Source organism: Arachis stenosperma, chromosome 6 (genome assembly GCF_014773155.1).
Source record: "Arachis stenosperma cultivar V10309 chromosome 6, arast.V10309.gnm1.PFL2, whole genome shotgun sequence".
Classification (NCBI taxonomy): Eukaryota; Viridiplantae; Streptophyta; class Magnoliopsida; order Fabales; family Fabaceae; genus Arachis; species Arachis stenosperma.
This window is the reverse complement of record NC_080382.1, coordinates 14,056,041-14,080,105: the sequence shown is the minus strand read 5'-3', so window position 1 is coordinate 14,080,105 and position 24,065 is coordinate 14,056,041. Positions and strand designations below refer to the sequence as shown.

The following is a 24,065-nucleotide window of genomic DNA, read 5'->3' as shown; positions in this document are numbered from 1 at the left end:
CAAGCAACAATTTAAGTTTGGTGTTGTGATGAGCAGATAATTTATACGCTTTTTGGCATTGTTTTTAGGTAGTTTTTAGTAAGTTCAAGCTACTTTTAGGGATGTTTTCATTAGTTTTTATGTTAAATTCACATTTCTGGACTTTACTATGAGTTTGTGTGTTTTTCTGTGATTTCAGGTAAATTCTGACTGAAATTGAAGGATTTGAGCAAAACTCTGAAAAAGGCTGACAAAAGGACTGCTGATGCTGTTGGATTCTGACCTCCCTGCACTCGAAATGGATTTTCTGGAGCTACAGAACTTCAATTGGCGCGCTCTCAACGGCGTTGGAAAGTAGACATCCAGGGCTTTCCAGCAATATATAATAGTCCATACTTTATTCGAAGAATGACGACGTAACTTGGCGTTGAACGCCAAGTACATGCTCCTTTCTGAAGTTAAACGCTAGAAAAACGTCATGATTCGGAGTTGAACGCCCAAAACACGTCATAACTTGGAGTTCAACTCCAAGAGAAGCCTCAGCTCGTGGATTGATCAAGCTCAGCCCAAGCATACACCAAGTGGGCCCCGGAAGTGGATTTATGCATCAATTACTTACTCATGTAAACCCTAGGAGCTAGTCTAGTATAAATAGGATATTTAACTATTGTATTAGTCATCTTTTGACCACTTTAAATCTTTAATCATTCGGTCACTTGATCATGGAGAGGGCTGGCCATTCGGCCATGCCTAAACCTCTTTCACTTATGTATTTTCAACGGTGGAGTTTCTACACACCATAGATTAAGGGTGTGGAGCTCTGCTGTACCTCAAGTATTAATGAAGTTCTATTTTCTTTTATTCAAATCTCTCTTATTCTTATTCCAAGATATTCATTCGCACCCAAGAACATGATGAATGTGATGAGTCAATAACCCTCATTATCATTCTCAATTATGAACGCGCGTGATTGACAACCACTTCCGTTCTACATGCAACAGAGCTTGAATGCATATCTCTTAGATTTCCCAACAGAATCTTCGTGGTATAAGCTAGATAGATGGCGGCATTTATGAGGATCCGGAAAGTCCAACCTTGTCTGTGGTGTTCCGAGTAGGATCCTGGGAATCCGAAAAGTCTAACCTTGTCTGTGGTATTCCGAGTAGGATTCCGGTAATGAATGACTGTGACGTGCTTCAAACTTGCAAGTGCTGGGCGTTAGTGACAGACGCAAAAGAATCAAGGGATTCTATTCCAGTAGGAGCGGGAACCAACCAGTGATTAGCCGTACTGTGACAGAGTGCGTGAGCATTAGTTTTCACTGCGAGGATGGGATGTAGCCATCAACCATGGGTGATGCCTCCAGACGATTAGCCGTGCGATTGACAACCGCATAGGATCATTTTCCCGAGAGGATTGAAAGTAGCCACCGCTGATGGTGAACCCCTATACACAGCTTGCCATGGAAAGGAGTAAGAAGGATTGAGTAGAAGCAGTGGGAGAGCAGGCGTCCGTGAGCCATACAGCATCTCCATATGCTTATCTGAAATTCTCACCAATGAATCTGCATAAGTATTCTATCCCTTTTATTATTTCTTCTTTAAATTTCGAAAACCCATAACCCAATTTTATCTGCCTAACTGAGATTTGCAAGGTGACCATAGCTTGCTTCATACCAACAATCTCTGTGGATTCGACCCTTACTCACGTAAGGTTTATTACTTGGACGACCCAGTACACTTGCTGGTTAGTTGAACGGAGTTGTGAATTCAACCAGTGCCATAATAGTGATTTCATACAAAGACAAACAACTTGAAAAGAATAGTGATCACAATTTCGTCCACCAGCTGCCGAGCAGAAGGCTACTACTGCCGAACAGAAGGCCACAACTGCTGAGAAAAAACAGGAAGAGTCGGACGCGACGGTTGCACGTTTGGTCGAGCGCGAAATGGCTTTGGAGAGTCAGGTCGGCGCGGCGCAGAAGCGGGTGGCCGAAGTCGAGAAAGAGAAGCAGGCCGTGGAGGCCGAACTGGCAACATGGAAGGCAAAGTATAAAGACGTCGTCAAACAGGGGAAGGGCGCCATTTTGGCTACCGAGGAGGCCCTCAAAGCTCAAGTTAGAATTGTTGCCCCCGAGTTCGACACGTCGGTTATCAGTGTTTTTAAGGTCATTAAGGACGGCAAGATCGTTGACGTCCCCAAGAAATGAACTTTATGATTAACATTTTGTAGTGTGGCCGTTTTGTTTTGGCTTGTGAACAATTTGACTTCTTAGTCGTTTGTCTGCTTTAATGTAATTAACTTTTTCTTATTCGTCTGGTCGTGTTACCGTCTCTATTAACCGTTATTGGTTTATAGCCGTCGCTTATATTAGCAGGTCGTGGCCTTTTGCGTGGCCGTTTTTTACCGTGATAGTTGACGGGCTCCCGGGGTGATCAGTCCCGGGGCCGCGCATTGTTGTCGGGTTGTGATGGGGTGATTTGCCTGGGAAAAAGGGAAGGGAACAATACACGAGAGAAAATTTGCACAAGTATATCTTATTCGGTAATCGCATAAAAGACTCATAGGTTATATTGGAAATTTCAAATCCGCAATTTAACCACTTAGCTTAGTTGGTCGGCACGCCGCTCCATATGTCAGGAGTAGAACCTTCTCAAGTTGTTCGCGTTCCATGTCCTTGGGATTTCCTTACCATCGAGCCTTTCCAACTTGAACGCGCCCCTACCCATCTCTTTTTTGATTCTATAGGGGCCTTCCCAGTTTGCCGCCAGCTTGCCCTCTCCAGGGGTCGGTGGGCCGATGTCGTTTCGCCTCAGGACGAGGTCGTTTGGTCTGAACTCCCTTTTGAGCACTTTGGTGTTGTAGCGTAGGGCCATTCTTTGTTTCAGTGCGGTTTCTGTCAAATGGGCCATTTCTCTGACTTCATCTATCAAGTCCTTTTCCACGGCTTTCTCTACTCCCTTCAAAAGTAGCCGGGGGCTCGGCTCCCCGATCTCTACGGGTATTACCGCATCCAACCCGTATGTTAGCCGGAAGGGGGTCTCTTTAGTGGAAGATTGTTCGGTTGTTCGGTAAGACCAAAGTACCGAGGCTAGCTCGTCGGCCCAAGCCCCCTTTTTGTTTTCTAAACGCTTTTTTAGCCCTAAAAGGATGATCTTGTTCGCGGACTCCACCTGCCCATTTGTCTGGGGGTGTTCCACGGAGGAGAATCTCTGTCTTATACCCAGGCCGGCGAGAAATTCCGTGAACTTTTTGTCGGTAAATTGCGTGCCATTGTCCGAGATGACGACTTCCGGGACCCCGAATCGCGTTATTACCTGCCTCCACAAGAACTTTCTGCAATTAGATGAGGATATGCTAGCTAGCGGTTCAGCTTCTATCCATTTGGTGTAGTAATCAATGGCAACTATGAGGTACTTGACTTGCCCGGGACCAACAGGGAAGGGTCCCAAGAGGTCGATTCCCCATTGAGAGAATGGCCGGGAGGACGTTAACAAGCTTAACTCGGAGGCCGGTGCCCTGTGAAAATTGGCATTTTCTTGGCACTTGACGCATTTTTTGACGAACTCTTTGGAGTCTGCCATCATTGACGGCCAATAATATCCGGCTCGAACTAATTTTCTTGCTAGGGCCTTGCCTCCTATGTGGTGTCCGCAGCAGCCTTCATGGACTTCCCTGAGGACGTAGTCCGTTTGGTCGGGGTGTAAGCACTTTAATAGGGGTTGGTTGAGCCCTTTCCTAAACAGCTGTCCTTGGATGACGGCGTATTTGGCTGCTTCCCTTCTCAGTTTCGCCGCGTCCTTCTCGTCGTCAGGGAGTTTACCGTTTTCCAGGAAACTAGTGATGGGGTCTAGCCATGAAGGGCTCAGTTTTGTCACGTGCAGGGTGACTGCCGGCTCTCTCGCCATACCTTGGATAAGAGATCGGTTCCCTTCTCCCGGTTTAGTGCTGGCCAACTTTGATAGGAGGTCTGCCCGTGTGTTCCTTTCTCTAGGCACGTGGTGGACCGTGACCTCCTCAAACTTTTGGCTTAAGCTTTTGACCTTCTCCAAGTACTTTTGTAATAGCGGGTCTTTGGCTTGGTAGCTCCCGTTTACCTGGGAGGTGATGACCTGAGAATCGCTGCATATTTCTAGCCTTGTTGTCCCGACTTCTGCTGCTAGGGTCAAACCCCCTATAAGAGCTTCGTATTCTGCCTGGTTGTTCGAAACGGGAAATTCGAACCTGATCGACTGTTCGTATACGACTCCAACCGGGCTTTCTAGGATGATCCCGGCGCCTCCAAACGTCTGGTTGGAAGCTCCGTCCACATGGAGTTTCCACCGTGTGCTCGCTTTTTCGGTTGGGTCCCCAGTTACTTCCACCAGAAAATCTGCCATCGCCTGCGCCTTGATGGCTTGCCGGGGTTCGTACCGTATGTCGTATTGGGAGAGTTCAATGGACCAAGTCATCATTCTCCCCGCTAAGTCGGGTTTTTGAAGTACTTGTCGGATCCCTTGGTCCGTTCTCACGACAACCTGGTGACTTTGGAAGTATTGCTTCAACCTTCGTGAGGAGGTCAAGAGCGCCAAAGCTAGCTTTTCTAGCTTGCTATACCTTAACTCTGCCCCTTGCAGGGCTCTACTTATGAAATAGACCGGTTGTTGAGCCCTCCCTTCTTCCCGCACCAAAACTGCGGCCAGGGCTTCTCCTGTTATGGCGAGGTACAGGTATAGCGGCTCTCCGTCCTTTGGCTTCCCCAGCACAGGTGGTGCCGCCAGGATTTCCTTGAAGTGTTGAAAAGCTTCCTCACATGCAGGTGTCCACTCGAACGCCATCCCCTTTTTCATGAGGTTAAAGAATGGCAAGGCTTTTGCTGCCGACGCTCCGAGAAACCGGGATAACGAGGTCAGCCGCCCCGCCAATCTCTGGACGTCCTTAATGCAACCTGGGCTCTTCATCTGGAGTACCGCCTGGCATTTCTCTGGGTTGGCCTCTACCCCTCTCTGAGTTATCATAAATCCTAAGAACTTGCCAGCTTCCATGGCGAAGGCACATTTGAGGGGGTTCAACCTCATGCCGTTTTGCCGGAGAGATGCGAATACGTTCTCCAGATCCTCCAGGAGGTCGTCTGATCGCGTTGTTTTCGCGAGGACATCGTCGACGTAGACTTCCACCGTTTTGCCTATAAGATCCCGGAATATCTTGCTCATCAGCCTTTGGTATGTCGCTCCTGCGTTTTTTAGGCCGAACGGCATCACCTTGTAGCAGAAGGTTCCCCCTGGCGTTATAAACGCCGTTTTATCCTCGTCTGGTCGGTGCATCGGTATCTGGTTATACCCGGAGTATGCGTCCATGAAGCTCAGGTAACGGTAGCCCGCCGCAGCGTCGACCAGCGCGTCTATGTTGGGGAGGGGGAAACAATCCTTTGGGCATGCCTTGTTAAGGTCAGAGTAGTCCACGCACATTCTCCATTTGCCGTTGTGCTTTTTCACTAGGATAACATTTGAGAGCCACGTCGAGTAGTCAACTTCTCGTATGAAACCTGCTTCTAGGAGGCTGGCCGTTTGCTTGGCCACTTCCTCCGCCCTTTCTGTCGACATCTTTCTTCTGCGTTGCGTCACCGGGCGTGCTCCCGGCCTGACGGTCAGATGATGTGACATGATTTCCGGGTCTATACCCGGCATGTCGGCAGGTGTCCAGGCAAACAAATCCCTATTGGCCCTTATCATCTCGATCAAGGGCTCCTTTAACTCTTGTGGGAGGTTCTTGTTAATGAACGTAAATTTCTCCTCCGTGTCGCCGATTCTGAATTTCTCCAGGTCCCCTTCTGGTTCCGGTCTAGGTTTGTCGTCTACCCTGGCGTCCAGGTCAGCCAGGAACACACCAGACGCCTCCTTTGATTTCTTTCTCAGGGAGAGGCTGGCATTGTCGCAGGCGACCGCCGTCTCGAGATCCCCTCTTATGGACCCTATTGATCCTTCATCAGTAACGAACTTCATGATCAGCAGCTTCGTGCTGATTACCGCTTCCACATCGTTTATCGTTTTCCTTCCCAAGATGATGTTATAGGCAGTGGAATCTCGGAGGATCACGAACTCGGCCATTGTCGACCTTCGACCTTGGTTCTGTCCTACCGAGATCGGTAGGGATATTACTCCGTCAGGTTTAATGAAGTTGTCGCCTAATCCAATGACCCCGTGTTGATGGGTCGTCAGATCGGCGTCCCTAAGCCCCAGTGCGTCGAATACGTTGCGGAACATGATGTTTGAATCAGCCCCTGTGTCGACAAGGATGCGTTTAACGAGGCCGGTTCCCACTCTGGCCGTGATGACCATGGGGGGGCTTTCCGGGGCATCGTCAAACCATTTGTCTTCCGGGCCGAAAGAAATGGACGGAAACTTCTTAGGGTTTCGCGCCAACGAGGAGGAGACCGCTAAGACCTTAGCATCCTTCTTGTACGCTGATCGGGACTTTGGCGCGGTGTTTTTGGCTGTCACTACGTTTATCACAGTGAGGCCGTGGTCTCTATCTTCTGGCTCTTGTCGCCGCTTTGCCGAACGGGTTTTGGCTTCTTCGTCTTGGTCGCGATAGCGTCTCCTCGGCTCTCTGATAAGATGGGAGAATTCTGCTAGCTTGCCTTCCCTTATCGCTTGTTCCAGTGCATCTTTCAGGTCAAAGCAGTCCTGCGTTTGGTGGCCGTAGCCCTTGTGATAGTCGCAATAGAGGTTCTTGTTTCCTCCCGTCCGGTCCTTAAGTGGTCGGGGCTTCGGTAGGATCCCCTTCTCAGCTATTTGCTGATAAACCTCCATGATGGGAAGAGTGAGTGGTGTGTAGTTGGCGAATTTCCCGACCCGGGGGAACGACCTGGGAGCCTTGTTCGGCGCCTCCACCCTGGTTTGTTCTTTCGGTCTTTCTCCGTTACCAGGCTGTCGAGATTGGGGGTAGCCGGACTGCCGTTTATTGGCAGCCACGACTCGGCTGACTTCCTCATCGTTTATGTATTCTTTAGCAACCGTCTGGATCTCGTGCATCGTCCAAACCGGTTTCGTGGTGAGGTGTTTGCGAAAGTTTTCGTTGAGGAGGCCGTTCGTCAGACAAAGGCTAGCTACCGAATCGGTTAGGCCGTCGATTTCCAAGCACTCGTCGTTGAACCGATCCAGGTATTTTCTGGTCGACTCTCCCTGCCTCTGGGTTACCCCCAGAAGGTTTATCGGATGCTTTGCCTTTGCTATTCGCGTTGTAAACTGGGCGAGGAATGCACGACTGATGTCCGTGAAACCGTGGATGGATCCCTGAGGTAAGCCGTTGAACCATCTGATCGCGGGTCCCGCGAGGGTTACCGGGAAAGCTCGGCACCTCACCTCGTCCCCTACTCCCTCTAGATTCATCCTCGCTTCAAAGGCAGTGACGTGTTCTAGGGGGTCTTGAGTCCCGTCGTACCTCATGTCCGTCGGCTTGTCGAAGTGCTTCGGCAGCCGGACCTCGAGGATGGAATGGTGGAACGGGGTGGTGCCCATTATTACGGGTTGTCGCGTCCTGTTGGACCTCCTGTCTTCGCGACCTCGCGATGTGCGGCACGTCTCCTTGCCTCGGGAGTAAATTATCGTGTCATTCCGTCTCCTCGGGATTGGGGATTCTTCCCGGGTGCTCTCCGCTTCCGTTCGGGATGCGGAGGCATGTCGCGGACGGCTTCGGTAAGAGTCTCTTTCCTGGCTTCCGGAGGATGGGGCGTAGCTAGGATCGGTAGCTCGTTCGTCATGCTCCTGGTTGGCCAATTGCCGCTCCAAGTTTTGGACCCTGTGACGTAGCTCTTGCATTATTATGGCGCTGTCGCCGCCCGTTCCTCCGAACGGTCGGGTTCTCGCGTGTTCGGTGTGCTGTTGGGGGGGACCTTCGTCGTCCTCTTAGTGAGGCGACGGAGGCCGCCCCTTCTGCTCCGGCTCCCCGGCCTTGGTCTCCGGGACCCAGCACAACATCCATTGAGGCGTCCCCACAGACGGCGCCAATGTTCGGTGTCGGTTGCCGGACAAGTCGGGTAGTTATGAGATGGGGGAGGATGCCTTGCTCGCGGTTGTGCCGAGCCCGGATTTGCCACGTAGCCGAGCTCCCGTTCTGGAGGGAAAGGAGGGAGGTGCCACCTGCAAAGACACTCCGACGCTCTAGTCAGCTAATGTGCAGGCGGGAGAAAATGATATGGAAAGGTGACGTACCTCGGGGGAAGAGCCAACCTTCCCTCTATATACATGTCAGTAGTGGGCCCCTCATGAGGACAGGCCCATATTCTCAAGGACGCTGTCCTGTAGCCGTGCGTGAGCCGCACAGGACACGTGTCCGGGTCGTTTGAAGAGCACGGAACCGGGTCGGGTGGAGCTCGGGCCGGGTCGACCCGTCGGTTCCTTGGGCCAGGCCGCAACATGTAGTTTTTTTATACCAAAAATAGAAGACTCAAACCCGCAATCTCTTAATTGAGTATGGAGAGACTATGTCATTTGAGTTATAACTCATTTTATCATGTAGTTTTACACTAATATATTATTACGAATTAATAAAATCTATAAACTATACTTGTATTATGAATGTGTCTAAAATAATCTAAAATTCACTTTAGTAGTAGACTTATTTTATTTAGCTAATAAATACACATACTAAAATTACTAATTTATTTTTTTAAATCTATAAAATTAAAATTTGTAATATATTTATTAAAATAGAATATTTAGAAACTTATAATAATCATCATCTTAGCTAAACTTTTTTTATTATATAAGGCAAATAACTTTAAACTTCCTCAGTTAAACTCTTTTTTATTTTGATATTCTTCAATTTTCATAAAATACGACTTCTCCAATTTAAAAAAAATTAATTTCATAGTATTTTTTATTTGATGTTTAATTTTTATTTAATTTATTTTTTATAATAAATTTTAAATATTTAAAATTTTTTAATTTTTATATTTTTAAATTTAAAATTAATTATTTAATTTTTTATAATTAAAAAATAACTTTTAAACATCGTAACAAACCTATAAAAAATGGATTTTTTTAAATAAAAAATTCATATTTTCCTAAAAATCATTTTTAAACTTTAACTTTTTAAATATAATTTTTTTTTTGTTTAGAGTAAATTCGCCGCACCCGGTAAACTCTATAAAAATTATAGAGTTCGCCTAATCTCGACGAACTTCCTTTAATTTTTTTTAATCCGGAATTTTTAATCTATTACCATCATCTTTAAATAGTATATAAATCTATAAATAATATATAGGAGTACACAAAAATATACAGACAAATATAACTTTTTTAAGGATTTGGAGATAATAATAATAGATTAAAAATGCGAGATTGAAAAAAGTTAAAAGGAATTCGCAAGGATTAGACGAACTCTATATGCAACGAACTTGCTCTAAACAAAAAAATCGTATTTGGAGAATTAAAATAAAAAAATAGTGCATGGGGAAATATGAATTTTTTTTTATGAAAAAAATCCTAAAAGAAATGGATAAACGTGAGACTTTGGGAAACACCGAGACAGTGGTTGCCACGTTGCAGAGGCAGAATACAGATGTAACACTAGCAATGAGTCAAGCCAAACTCCTCTCTCTCAAGCCAAGGCCCAAGCCCAAGCCCAAGGCCCAAGCGTTCTCTAAACGCAGATCTACAACCTTACCGTCTAGCACAGTAACACGACGAAACGTTCAGAATCAGCTTCCGCTTCCACTTCCAGGTTCTATTTTGATTGAATATCAGATTGCTAATTCATCACCTTTTACTCGTTTCGACGTTCTTCAACTTAGAGTTCTAGTTTTACATGGATATATGGTTCAATTTGGATCTGTATAGCGTAGCCGACTAACATGGCAAATGAGTTCTTTAGAAGAGTTATAGTGGAATAACTTATCTTTTCCTGTGTTTGATATAGTTTCAATCTATTATTTCTTGCAGATTAGGGTTTTCAGAAGTTTTTGTGGTGGATTCAGCACTACTGATACGGTGAATGGACCTAAACAGGAGCTCAATGTGGAGATGCAAGTTTTAATCAATAATGGATTGCAAATCAGATAAAATTATGCATGGTGAGTGTTATTCATCAATTATTTCCGTTCATCTGAAGCTCACTTAAAGCATCTGTTCACCATGTTAAGTTGATAGGAGATTCGAGAACGTGAATTGAATTATGTCATTCAATTGAGTTTTGATAGAATTATGAACAATGGATAGTTGATTTTAGTGAAGCCATACAAATTTGTTCATTGCAAATGAAGGAGAGTTATTGTCAACTCTATTCAGTGAGTGAAGTATAACATTGATGTGCAAACATAGAGTTAATCCCCATGATAGTCCTGAGATTTCCAATGTGGTCCTCGATATTCTAATTTCACTATAATGGTCTGGTCTTCCAGATTGAGCTTCGGACACCATAGTGGTTTCTAGGTTCGTTCCGGTGATGACTAAACTGAAAAACAGGTTCTTCAATTCCCAAACCTTGCAACCTTGCAATTCATCAACGCAACCTTGCAATTCATAAAAAAACCAGGTTCTTCTTCACCTTCCCCCAATTCAGTTCCTTCTCCAACCACAATTTCGTCCACAACCACCGCTACTGCCGGAGACCTTCACCTCGTCGCCTCTGGCTTTGCGTCCTTTCTCGTCATCGTCATGGGAGAAAATCGCAGCGGCGGATTTCAGGCAGAAAATTTGAGGCCTGCGTCTTCGAGGCGTGGGGTAGGATCTGGTGCAGTAATCCGTTTTGTTCTTTGGCGGACTCCACTGGGAAAATCAGGTTAGGATTCCGAAATTTTTTTTGTGATCTTTTGGTTTTGGGAAATAAAACCCTAACTCCTCGTGCTTGCAATGGAGGAGTCGAACGACTAACTCAATCCTAAGTCGGATGTTTTCTTGTCTTAACTTTTGACTCCACCCATAGAACCCTACAACAGCACCATTGATGAAGAGAAGAAGGAGAGGGAGTTTGGAAGTGGAGAAGACGAGTGGAGTAATAATCCAAACTGCCTCGTTTTCTCTATATCTGGGCTCCAAACCAAAACGACAACGTTTTGGCACCTCTAGCGTGGCAAAGTGATGCCAGGTCAGCACAGCGATAGCTGATTCATCACTGAAAAGATGCCTAGGGACCTATGTTGCCCAAAGCTGTATCTAGGGGACTACAATGGTGAAATTAGAATCTCGAGGACCACATTGGGTAATCGCGGGAATCTCAAAGACTATTATGGGAATTTACTCGCAAACATATCAAAATTTATCATTGTTTGGACCATTTGAACTTTGTAAATTATAGTCTGGGTTGCTTTCTTGATATGTACAAGTAGCCTTTGCTTTCTAGGCAGTGTAGTGTTTGGTTAATTAATCCGTAGCTCCTAATTTTCAATTGAATCACTGTATTCTAAATTTCTGACTAAATACCATAGTATCACACTAAGTTGCTAATAGAAGGCAAAGTTGTAAAACATCTAACTTTTTTCTTTATACAAGACTTTAGGGAACCAAAGTTTATAATTGGGACCATACATAGAGTTTATGTGCTATCTTTGTAATTGAGCTGCATGATCCATTTGTTTGAAGTTCAAACAACTAGTTTCAGAGGTAATGTAGATTTAAATTTTTAGTTTACATGACAGTACCACATGTTTTACTTTCACCGTTTGCACTGGTCATGTCACATGATCCCTTGCTAAATCGATTTTGTTTTGAGTTGAGCAGATAATAATCAGAGCACTGCTGGAGAGGATATATTAGCTAAGACAAGTGGTTCTGAGATTACTAACAAAGACTTAAAAAGTTCTAAAAGAGATTTGAGTGATGGTGCCCAGGCACAAATCAAGATAGCTGGTAGCGAAGGTGAAGAGAATCATCCAAAGGGTACGTCTCTTGAAGAAATTGATGCATCTGCGGAGGTTAACATGGAGGCATTCATAACAACTGATGATGTTATCCGGGCAGGAGGATTCGGTGCTCGGGATGATATCAGCAGCTTTCTTCCTGTTGCAATTGATTCAACTGATTTTGAAGCTTCAATCCGTGATGCAAGAGATTATGAAGAACTAGAACCACAGGGTGAAGTAAGCCGCCCAGGCCTCGGCTGGACCGGAGCTACAAAAGGGGAGTAAACAGTTATTATGACAGCTATGTCCTCAAGTTTTTGCTGTTGCCTTTCTTTGTGTTTTAGTGTTGGACAGTTTTTGGCTAGTCCTTATGAAGTATGATGTTAGATTCTGTTCTTTTTGTTTTTTGGGATGAATATAAGAACTTGTTCCCCGGATTCTCGCTGCGGTGGTCAAAGTTAAATTTGGAAATAAGTATCAATCCTTCACCTGTGTGAAAGAAGGAAAGTAAACGTGAAAAGGGAGAGCTATTGTTTTTTGAAAAAAAAGTATAGGAAACATTCGGTAGAGTATTCTTCGTATCTCTAACATCAAATTTCATTTAATTTTGTTTCTAATATTTTTGATTTATTTAATTTTATTTTTAAACATTTTAGATGAAATTAATGTTTGGGTAATTTTGATGCAAATCGAGAATGTTAGAGACAAAATCGAATAAAATTAGATAAAATTGAGTAAAATTAAACTTCAGGAGTATTTAAAAATATTTTTAAAAATATCATAAATTTTAGGAATATCTTTGGTTACCATAAATATGTAATCTTTTGTAGCGTTTTTATTTAATGGATGATGAGAGGAGACTAGGAAGATATTTTATTAACTTTTATGTACAATGTGGATTGAAATAAAATGAGGCGAAACAGAAACTTTAAATGACAAGACAACTGAATTTTGTCCTAGGTCAGTGAAAATAGTTTATAAATTACCTCCCTGCATTTACTTTGTATTTTATTTGTAGAAAATCATTAAAATAATTAGGAAGTAAGTGGGCATAGGATTTTATGATCTCAAAATGTTTGGACTATTAAATGGTTTAATAATAAAATATATTTTTTTATTTTTTAATAATTATTAAATAATTTTTATTTAATTTTAATTATATATTATTTAATTATTTAATTTATTTTTTATTTTTTAAATTATAATTTTATTATTTATTTATTATGTTTATTAACAATTAGAAACAAAAAACAATAAAATAGATCTCCCATTAATCAATATTTTAGCAATGCGAATTAACAATTTTTTTTGGAAATCGTATTTTATGGTAATTCAATAGATTTGATGTGATTGGAATTGTTACACAATCGATTAAATTGTGTTATAGAATATAAGTTTTTTCTTATTCAATCGATTGGTAGTATTACCAATCGATTGATTACCAATCAATTGAATTTTGCAAAAAAATAAGGGCATTTTCTTTTTCAATTCGATGTAGAATGAGTTTTTTCAAAATTCAATCGATGGAATTTTGTATGTGATTAAGGATATTTTTGTATTTAATCGATTGGTGTGGTAATATAATCGATTGAAATTTGTACATGATTAAAGTTATATATATATATATATATATATATATATATATATATATATATATATATTAGTTTATAAAACTCATATTTTTATGATGAAGTAATGTCATTTTTATTTATTATTTCAACAACTATGACATACAAAATATTATGTCTTATCAATTATATTTTATTTTGTACAATTAATTTGTTTATAAAAAAGTTTTTTTTTTGCATTCTATTTATATGTTTATATATATTAATGTTATTTCTATTTTTTATATATTTGTGACATAAATTGATATTTTTTAATCTCTACATGGAATTTTTTTTAATTCCTACTATTCTTTAGAGTAATATGTTTTACATTGATTAATCCTTGGAATATAATTTTCTAGAGAATTAGAATTTTATTTCATGTTTTGGTATAAAAAATAGCACTAATTTCAATTCTAATGAGATTTTACTTCTTATGTTAAGGCTATATACAAATAAGACTAAAATAGGTTTGATTTCTAATTCCATTTGATTTGTTCCTCTTTATATTCCATTTTGAATAAGTATAACTGCTCAGACACCCACACTTTATCAAAATAAAAAAAATAAAAAAAATTCCTAAAAAAATTGAAAAAAAAAACTAGAGAACAAAAATGATGGAGTACAAAGTGTGAATGCAAATAATTGAAGAAGAAAAACATAGAAAAATTCACAGCAAAGTGAATCATGAGCCAACAAGAAACTTCTTAAAATGAAAATTTTTTATTTTTGTTTCGAAAATTTATAACTTTTACTATTATTTAATCGTAGCTCATTGAACAGTTTTAATATTAAAAATTATACTTTAAATAATATCTATATACTTTTAATATATAAATTGGATACATCATTTTTTGCAAGATTATAACAAATTAGATACAAACTTAGATTATCCTAAACCTTAAAAAATGGTAGAAAATCTTAAAAAATCCTAAAAAATTTAGAAAATTTTGAAAAATTCTAAAAAATCATGAAAAACTAAAAAAAATCCATTGTATTATCATACTAATCGATTGAATATGAAAATACATTGATCACGTACAAAATTCAATCAATTATGTTACAAAACTAATCGATTGAATTTTAAGAAAACTCATCCTACAGCATAGTTCAATCGCATTGTGTTACCATGCAAATCGATTGAATAAACAAATATCCTTATTACTTTACGAAATTCAATCGATTGGGCAACACTACCAATTGATTAAATACAAAAAAATTTATATTCTACAGCGCAATTCAATCAATTGTGTAACAAATTCAAACGATTGAATTTTAAAGAACCGTACTATATTGAATCGATTGTGTTGTACGTTCAATCCATTGAATTACCAAGGAACACGATTTCCTAGCTTTTATAGGAAAAACTCGTTGATTCGTATTACCAAAATATTTATGAAGGTCACGATTAATGAAAGATCTATTTTATTGTTGTTTTTTTCTCATCTGTGAGAATAAAAAAATGGCAAAGAGAAAATAAAGGGAGGCATACAAAGGATGGAAGAGAGAAAATGGTGGATAGTTAAGGAGCTTTTATAGAAACTATTTTATAAGGAGTTTTTATAGGAAACTATTTTATAGTATGCTCTCTTGTTATTTAGAGAAGTTAGGAAACCATATAAATGAGTGAAATCAAAATGTATTCAATTCAATTAAAATTAAAGGAATTCACATCCATAGCAATTATTCATTTTCTTTCTTTTTTCTCTTTAATAATTATATAGCGAGTGTATTATTGTGAGTAATGTTCAATTTCATATTACTTTCTATCTATTAGAAGTCAAAATTTCGCTGCAGACTCAACAATTGGTATCAGAGCCAACGTTATATTATTCATTATTTGAGTGGTAAAATTCAATTTTGAACATAATGGCTTCTACTAGTAGTAATGTCAAAGTAGGCAAATATGAAATCGAGAAGTTCAATGGAAAAAATGATTTTTCTTATTAGAGGATGCAGATGAAAAATCTGCTTATATCACAAAAGTTACACAAGGCACTAGTGGAAAAAGAGAAAAAGCCGAAAGGAATGAAAGATGAGGAATGAGAAGAATTAGATCTTGAGGCACGGGCTGCAATAATCTTATGCCTTGAGAGGGATGTTGCTTTCTTGGTGAACGAAGAAACAATTACAGCAGGCGTCTGGATAAAGTTAGAGAGTAACTTCATGATGAAGACTCTAACTAACATGTTCTACTTAAAATTCAAATTGTATACATGCAAGATGGAGGAAGGCACCTCAATCCGAGAATACATCAATAAGTTTGATAGGATCATATCAAACTTAAAGGATATAGATGTGAAGGTTGATGAAGAAGACCAAGCACTCATATTGTTACTTTCATTATCGAAGTCCTATGAAAATCTGGTGCAGACATTGATGCTGGTGGGTGACACTCTGACCATGGATGAGACGAGGGTATCACTTTTAGCGGATGATATACGTAAGGTTGCTACAAGTGTAATGTCATCTTCAAATGGAAGAGAGTATAATGATCAAGTACAAGGATTGTTCGCGGCTAAAGGAAAGACTAATGAAAGAGGAAAATGTAATAAGCGTGGAAAGTCTAGGCCAAAATCTAGACCTCACGCAGAGAGAACATGCTTTGAATGTGGTGAGGCTGGACATTTCAAAGCAAATTGTCCAAACAAGAAAATAACTTTCAAGAAATAGAACAACGACAACCCAAAAGAAAAGCAAGAAGCAAGCTACGTCTCAAATGATGAGGAGGATTGTTACTTTGTAACAGAACAATCTTATGAAATCTCCGGAAATTGGATTCTTGATTCAGGAGCCTCTCACCATATGTGTCCAAATAGGAAGTGGTTTACTACCTATGAAAGCATAAATGGTGGCACAATTTTAATGGGTAATGATCATGCTTGTAAAACTGTGGGGTTGGGTACTATAAGAATCAAGATGCATGATGGAGGAGTAAGAACCTTAAAGAATGTGAGGCATATTCCAGACTTGTGAAAAAATCTTATCTCCATAGGTTTGTTGGAGAAAAATGGCTGCAAAATAGTTGCAAAAAATGGGGCACTAAAAGTTGTTCGTGGTTCTTTGGTAGTGATGAAGGGAGTTCGTCACGGTAATCTTTATTCTCTTTTGGGGACAACAGTCACAGGTGAGTTAGCAGTTGGAATCAATGGAAGTAGAGATCAAACAAATTGCTTGGACATATGTCAGAGAAAGGTCTATCATTGCTTTGTGGACAAGGTTTGCTAAAAAATATGAAGAAATCACAAATGAAATTTTGTGAGCATTGTGTGTATAGAAAGACACAAAGGATGAAGTTTTCTACAAGCAAGCATAAAAGCAGAGGGTTGTTAGACTACGTGCATACTGATGTTTGGGGCCCGACTAAAGTTACTTCCAAGGGTAGTTCTAGGTATTTTGTTACTTTTGTTGATAATTATTCTAGGTATGTTTGGATTTACTTCCTCAAACATAAGAATGAGGTATTCGATACTTTTAAACGGTGGAGAGCAATGGTTGAAAACCAAACAGGTAGGAAGTTGAAAACTCTACGATCTGATAATGGCACAGAGTACACGGATGGGGCTTTTAAGGAGTTTTGTGACCGAGAAGGCATTGCAAGACACCAGACAGTTAGAGAAACACCATAACAGAATGGAGTCGCTGAACGACTGAATTGTACGCTACTTGAGAAGGCAAGGTGTATGCGCTCTAATTCCGGGTTAGGCAGAGAATGGTGGGCAGAATCGGTTGCTATAACTTGCTACATAGTAAATCGATCCCCACATTCTTCTCTAGATGGAGACACACCTTATAAGGTGTGGTCAGGGGAACATGCAGATTACGAAAAACTTAGATTCTTTGGATGCACAGCCATTATCATGTCAAAGATAATAAGCTTGATGATAGAGCTAAGAAGGCAATCTTTTTGGGGTATCGAAGAGGGGTTCAAGGCTATTGCCTTTGGAGTGTAAATGATTCTAAGTTTGTAATTAGTAGGGATGTTACCTTTGATGAACGATCTATGGTAGCTTTGTCTAAAGATATAGTGCCAGATGATGGTGATGTTGGAAAAACTTCAAATACTCAAGTGGTAGAGATAGAGTCTAATATTCAGGTGGAGCATCCTAATGCTACTCGAGACGATGCAGAGGATGAACTTGATCATGAGAAAATTCAGCGAGAAAATGCACATGCATTACAACAACAGTAGCAGGATTCTTTGGCATCTACTAGGCCAAAGAGAAATTATAAATTTGTTCAGAAGTTCGGGTCAGACAAGCCTTTGAGACATTATGGGCAGGTAAACTTGGTAGATTATGCATTCTCAGTGGAGGATGATGAGCCGGTCACCTTCAAACATGCTATCAAAGACAAAGATAGCAAGAGTTGGTTGGTCGCTATGGAGGAAGAGATGAAATCTCTTCATAAGAACAAGACATGGGATGTGGTCCCATTGCCCGTGAGAAAGACTGCAATTGGTTGTAAGTGGGTGTATAAAAGAAAAGAAGATCCTAATAAGTCAGATGGTACAAGATTCAAAGCTAGGTTAGTAGCAAAGGGATTTGCATAGAAAGAAGGTGTTGATTACAATGAGATGTTTTCTCCTGTGGTGAAACACACTTCCATACGAGTGCTTTTAAGTCTTGTCGCTCATGGTGATCTTGAGTTGGAACAACTAGAAGTGAAGACTGCATTCTTGCACGGTGACTTAGAGGAAGAAATCTGCATGTATCAACCTGAGGGTTTCAAGGTTGAGGGTAAAGAAAGTCAGGTACGTCGCTTGAGGAAATCGCTATATGGATCGAAACAATCTCCTAGGCAATGGTATAAGCGATTTGACTCCTTTATGTTAAAACAAGGTTTTTCCAGAAGTAATTATGATTGTTGTGTATACATTCGTAAGCTTCCTGGAGGTGATTATATCTATCTTCTATTGTACGTGGATGACATGCTTATTGCCTCTAAGAGCAAGGTAGAGATAGATATGTTAAACGTTCAACTTGGTAAAGAATTTGAAACAAAAGACTTGGATGCTGCACGGAAAATATTAGGCATGAAAATTAAAAGAGAGAGATCAAGCCAAAAATTGTTCTTGAGCCAAAGAGGATACATTGAGCGCGTCATTGAAAGGTTTGAAATGAAAAATGCTAAATCGGTGGTAACGCCGTTGGCTCCACATTTTAGGCTCTCTAGTAAACAATCTCCCACAACAGTAGAGAATAAGGCTTACATGGAAAATGTACCTTATGCTAGTGCAGTCGGTAGCCTAATGTATGTTATGGTGTGTACACGCCCAGATATTTCATAGGCAGTTAGTGTTGTTAGCAAGTTCATGGCAAACCCGGGTAAGGCACAGTGGGAAGCAGTCAAGTGGATATTAAGATCCTTGAAGGGTACCATTGACACATGTTTATGCTTTAGTGAAAAATCATGTCAAATAAGCGGCTTTGTTGATTCTGATTATGCTGGTGATCTTGATAGAAGATGTTCTATGACTGGTTATGTATATAAAATACAAGGTGCTCCAGTTAGTTGGCGATCGATGTTACAAGCTACAATGGCACTATCTACTACAGATGCTGAGTACATGACAATAGCAGAAGGGGTGAAAGAAGTATTGTGGCTAAGGGGTCTTCTAGATGATTTGGGGTTAAAGCAAGATTGCGTGAATCTGAGTTGTGATAGTCAAAGTGTAATTCATTTGGCTAAAAATCAAGTTCATCATGCTCGTACCAAGCATATTGATGTAAGATATCACTTCGTGCGCAATGTTATAAAGAAAGGTAACATTTCTCTTATAAAAGTATACACAGATAAAAACCCTACTGATATGTTGGCTAAAGTAGTGTCAGGAAACAAGCTCCAACACTGTTTGAAATTGCTCAATATTGCTTCATGTTAAGCATTACATGGAGAAATAGAGGAACTACAATTGGTTTAATCCTTAACAAGGGTACGTAGGCTATCATTGTAAAAATGATGCAAATGGATATGAATACCACACTTTGATCGTCCAAAATTTGAGTAGATTTCAAATTGTGAACGAGGTGGAGAATTGTGAGAATAAAAAAAAGGCAGAGAAAAAACAAAGGAAGGCAGACAAAGGATGGAAGAGAGAAAGTAGTGGATAGTTAAGGAAATTTTATAGAAAACTATTTTATAAGGAGCTTTTATAGGAAACTATTTTATAGTATGTTCTCTTATTATTTATAGAAGTTAGGAAACTATATAAATGTGTGAAATCAAAATGTATTTAATTCAATTAAAATTAAAAGAATTCACATCCATAGCAATTATTCATTTTTTTTCTCTTTAATAATTATGTAGCAAGTGTATTATTGTGAGTAATGTTTAATTTCATATTATTTTCTATCTATTAGAAGTTAAAATTCAACTACAGACTCAACATCGTCGTTAATAAAAATAATAGATAAATAATAAAATAATAATTTATAAAATAGAAAATAGATAAAATGATAGATAAAATATATTTTGTTGTTAGACCATTTAAAAATATATTTTGTTATTGGAAATGTGTGCTTATATAATGTCAATTTACATATTTCTCTTCTCTAATTAAATGAAGTGTGTGTAAATGACTAAATTCAATTTCAGCGAGGTTTATATCTCATTAAACCAGAATTGGAACATAAACGAACACCATATTTAACATACACCTCTTTATGTACACATAATCATTGCTGTCCTTGATTATTTTTGTTCTAGGATGAAATTTTTATAATCTTTTTAACTACATGAAGAAAAAAGGGAAGGGAAAAAAGAAAAGAAAAGAAAAACCAGCGCCACTAACTCAGTACTCATTGTTGCCTTGTTGGTATCTTTTCCTTATACCGTTTTCTACATTCTAATCATGACCTACAAAAGCAAAAACCTACCCTTTTGAAGAGAAAATGCAAAGGCCAAAGCTGAAAATTATTGGAAGCAAGGAATAAATAAAAAAACATATATGATTAATTATCATTATCAATAGTTTACAACCTTACAAATTACTCACTAAAAAAAGAAAAAAAGAAAAAAAAAGGGGACTAACAAGAGGTAGACAATGCCTTTTGAAAGATTCTCTGGCCAGGGGCAAGCAGTGCTAGTGGGTCATATGCTGTTTTTCTTTGCACAAATGCTTCCCATTTTGATCCAAAGTGTGCTTTCCACTCTTCCTGTGTGGTGTAATGTGGGAGATACTGCTTCACTCCAAGCTTGGCATTTGTGCAAAATTCTAGGATCCTTTTGTTTTGTGTTAGGATGTGTTCTAAGCTCTCTGAGCCTCTTGCTAATGGCATTGCTGAAGATAAAAATGCCACTAGGTAAAATATATCCTCCTCTGGCGTTACCAAAGATGTTTTCCTGTTCCACCTGCACCAAACTTAACATCACAAAGTGTAACCATTGAAAGTCCTAATTGTTCTGCTAGTACATAATATTACATTTCATTACATAATATTAAAAGGGGAGTATATAATTAAGGTATTTGCTATATAATTAATTTTAAATTTAAAAGTATAAAAGTTAAAAAATTTTAAATATTTCAAAATTACTATAAAAAATAAGTTAGAAAAAAATTAGACACCAAATAAAAGACACCATTTGGTACCGTGTTTGGTTGACAGGGTAGATGAGTATGGGGCCATTGCTTGTGTCTTTGAGGATATTGCCAAAGACCTCTTGAGCAAAGTGATGAATGTGAGTCCTTGGAATTAGAAGGTTTAGCCAAGGGTGTGGAACTTCCCATAATCCCTTTGATCTTAACTGTTTCTCAGAAACATGCACTCTATCTAGGAATTGCACGTAAGAAACTTCTGATTGGAAGAGTGTCCATGGAATGTAACTCAGCTCTGACAACAAATTCTCAACTATCTGCATGAAATTCGTAATAATTATAAAAATTATTTAAAAACTTAATAGGTGTCACATCACTTATGAAATCCATATATTTATTAAAACAATTAATAATAAATAAACTGTAATAATAATATGCATAATAATGTACCTGATTCATGAATTGAGATTCATCTGGGTTGAAATATTTTGCCACCTCAAGACAATAGAAGGTTCTTCCATCTGAAATGAATTGGCTGGCCTGAAGTGGGTCTCTGGGGTTGAAAGAAGATCTCCAATTATTAAGGATCCCAGTTCTATTTATGATCACAAATCCTTCAATATAATCAAATGTGTTCTCAAGAGATATCAAATGCTCTTGGTCCCTTGCAAACATTGAAAACTCTGAGTACAGCATCCTAATCCATTTCACCATCTTAGGTGCTGCTTCAAGAGAAATCCTTGCCCTAGTGATGATTCCAAATTGGCCAAGCCCTCCAAGAACACTGTAATAGAGCTCTGTGTTTCTTGTCTCTGAGCATGTAACCACCTCTCCTTTCCCTTGCAAATTCAAGTTAGTTCAAATCATTTCACACTTAATTATACATTTCTCTCATAATATAAGTCAAAAGCAATATATATATATATAACTAATAGACAAATAATAATGATAGTGAATTCGAGTCAAATTAGTTAAAATTCAGAAAATTCTAAATACTAAATTTTTATTTGTTATTTGTTTATAAAAGTAAAAAAAAAAAAAACTAATAAGATCATATTATAGAAAAAGTAAAATTTTGTCTTTACTATCTCTATTTTTTTAAATAAATAAAAAATATAAAATTAAAATTTAATTTCGTATAAAACAGTTTTACACATACATTTTTATATCAATAATTTAAACTACAGTTCATACAAAAATATAAATATAATTTGACTGTATAATATTTTATATTATTAAATAATACGTCAAAACTAAACTTTAAAAATAAAATCATTAATAGTGTCTCCAACTGTTATTTTTTTCTAAACAAATTTATATCTCATAACATTTGTATTTCTATTGTATTATAATTTTTATTTGCATAATAATATATAAATAATTACCTGTAACAACTTCAAGCTGAAAGACGTTATTGATCTGGGGTCCATGCCTGAAAGCTTGACCACTTATTCCAGCATTTGATAGAGTTCCACCAACAGTGAGATGAAGATAATCCGTCCAAGATTTCGGTGCTAAACCATGCTTAAGAGTCTCATGCAGAATGTTAATCCATAACTCACCCGCTGAAACATCCACATATGGAACAAATTCTCCATTGTTAACTACCACTACTGCTGCTGTTTTTTCAGCCAGTGACTCCATGTTGATCACTATGCCTCCTTCTGCTTGTGACTGCCCTTGGAGGGAATGTCCGTGTCCTCTAGCAGCGACCTTTAGACCCGGTTCAGATAATTCCATCACGTGCTTTATGGCACGTGATATGTCGGATACTGATACCGGGTTAAGGACTGCTAGAGGAGGGAAATGGTATATGTTTCCAAAGTCACTGGCGACCGCGTCGTTGTTACTTAAGCTTAAGGAGCCTTCTAGAGGGAGTTTCTGCAACGAAGATACAATCTGATCATAATGATAAGGTCGTTGGAATATTGATGTTCCAATAGAATTGTTGTTGTAGCCGGAATCTGCTTTGTGGAGTATGAAACTAATAAGGAGTAAGAAAGTTTTTAAGAATTTTGTAAATAGATGACTAATAATAACAATAATAACATGTTTTGAAGACATGGTTTGGTTCTTTGAATTCTCAAAATTTTTTTTTTTGAGAAATTGTTTAAGGGGATTATATAGGAAGAATGGAAGGAGGAGGAAGGTTTAGAGGAGAATGGAAGGTTATGGGAAGATATATTTGAGAGGTGACTCTTTTTATAGACAAGATGATACCTTGTCGCGGGTATCTTTATTTATATATTTAAAAAAAAAATTGTGGGAAGTTATTGTGTTTGAGACTTTTGGGTTTTTTTAGTGGGTTTAATAAAGTAGAGGATAAAATGTCTCAACTTTAAGGTTCTAGTCTTCTAGAATAATTATTTTAATTGATTAATTTTATTATTCATGATAATGTTAATTTAGTTTAACATTTTTTTCTTGAAAAACTTTATTAGGTGACGCGGTTAATTTGTAAGCACTTATAATAGTAGAGAGAATTTATAAACCTATAATTTTGTAGGAGATATTTTAAAATCTTATCACTTAGTTTCTAGCATTTGTAAACTATAAATAAAAGTCATGAATTTGAATGTTGTTTGTAAAAAATAAAAGAACTATTGTTGGAAGAATTCTATTATATCAATTCCACAAGAAGATTGACTATTCATCTTTAGAAAGGAAAAAATAAATTAATCTAAAATGTGCTTGGTCTAACTTTAAAGTAATTTAATTGTAATATATTTTTAATATAAAATAATTTAATATATTTATTTAATTACATAATATTATATTAATAAAAATAATTAATTTTTATATTAATAATATAAATAATTATTTAAAAAATAATTAAATAATTATATAAAATAATTTTTTACTGTTAATATATTAAAATTAAACTCTTATCTTAATTATAAATTCTAGATAATATTGTGAAGGACAAATGGATATTAGAGCCCGTTTGGGAAGTAGCAGAAGCTACTTTTTTTTAACTTTTGGATTATGAAAAGTCACAATCTATGTGTTTGGCACTATTTTAAAAAAAGCTTCTAACTTCTCGAAAAGTTAATTTGCAGCTTTTTGAAGGAGTAGAAATATATGACTTCTTGCTTCTCGAGAAGTTATTCTACCACTTACT

At 38.4% G+C, this 24,065-nt stretch overlaps 3 protein-coding genes across 4 annotated transcripts; 1 reads left to right on the top strand and 2 right to left on the bottom strand.

Annotated features, from left to right (window-relative positions):
• Positions 1–2,615: 2,615 nt before the first annotated feature.
• LOC130933717 (uncharacterized) lies at positions 2,616–7,478 on the bottom strand. The gene is made up of 2 exons (XM_057863336.1): positions 5,064–7,478; positions 2,616–4,964 (listed from the first exon to the last, which is right to left on the bottom strand). The coding sequence occupies exons 1-2, from the start codon at positions 7,476–7,478 to the stop codon at positions 2,616–2,618; spliced, it is 4,764 nt and encodes a 1,587-aa protein (XP_057719319.1).
• A 2,023-nt stretch (positions 7,479–9,501) lies between these two features.
• On the top strand, positions 9,502–12,372 carry LOC130932450 (uncharacterized). 2 transcript variants are annotated; one of them, XM_057861775.1, is made up of 3 exons: positions 9,502–9,684; positions 9,903–10,033; positions 11,679–12,372. In XM_057861775.1, the coding sequence occupies exons 2-3, from the start codon at positions 10,003–10,005 to the stop codon at positions 12,083–12,085; spliced, it is 438 nt and encodes a 145-aa protein (XP_057717758.1). In that variant the 5' UTR covers positions 9,502–9,684; positions 9,903–10,002; the 3' UTR covers positions 12,086–12,372. The 2 variants fall into 2 exon arrangements, with proteins under 2 accessions (XP_057717758.1, XP_057717759.1); XM_057861776.1 differs by lacking the exon at positions 9,502–9,684 and having other exon boundaries at positions 9,694–10,033.
• Positions 12,373–20,398: 8,026 nt separating this feature from the next.
• LOC130933715 (cytokinin dehydrogenase 1) lies at positions 20,399–23,008 on the bottom strand. The gene is made up of 4 exons (XM_057863335.1): positions 22,330–23,008; positions 21,395–21,783; positions 20,999–21,261; positions 20,399–20,760 (listed from the first exon to the last, which is right to left on the bottom strand). Exons 1-4 carry the CDS (start codon positions 23,006–23,008, stop codon positions 20,436–20,438), a joined length of 1,656 nt encoding a protein of 551 aa, XP_057719318.1. The 3' UTR covers positions 20,399–20,435.
• Between the last annotated feature and the right edge of the window lie 1,057 nt (positions 23,009–24,065).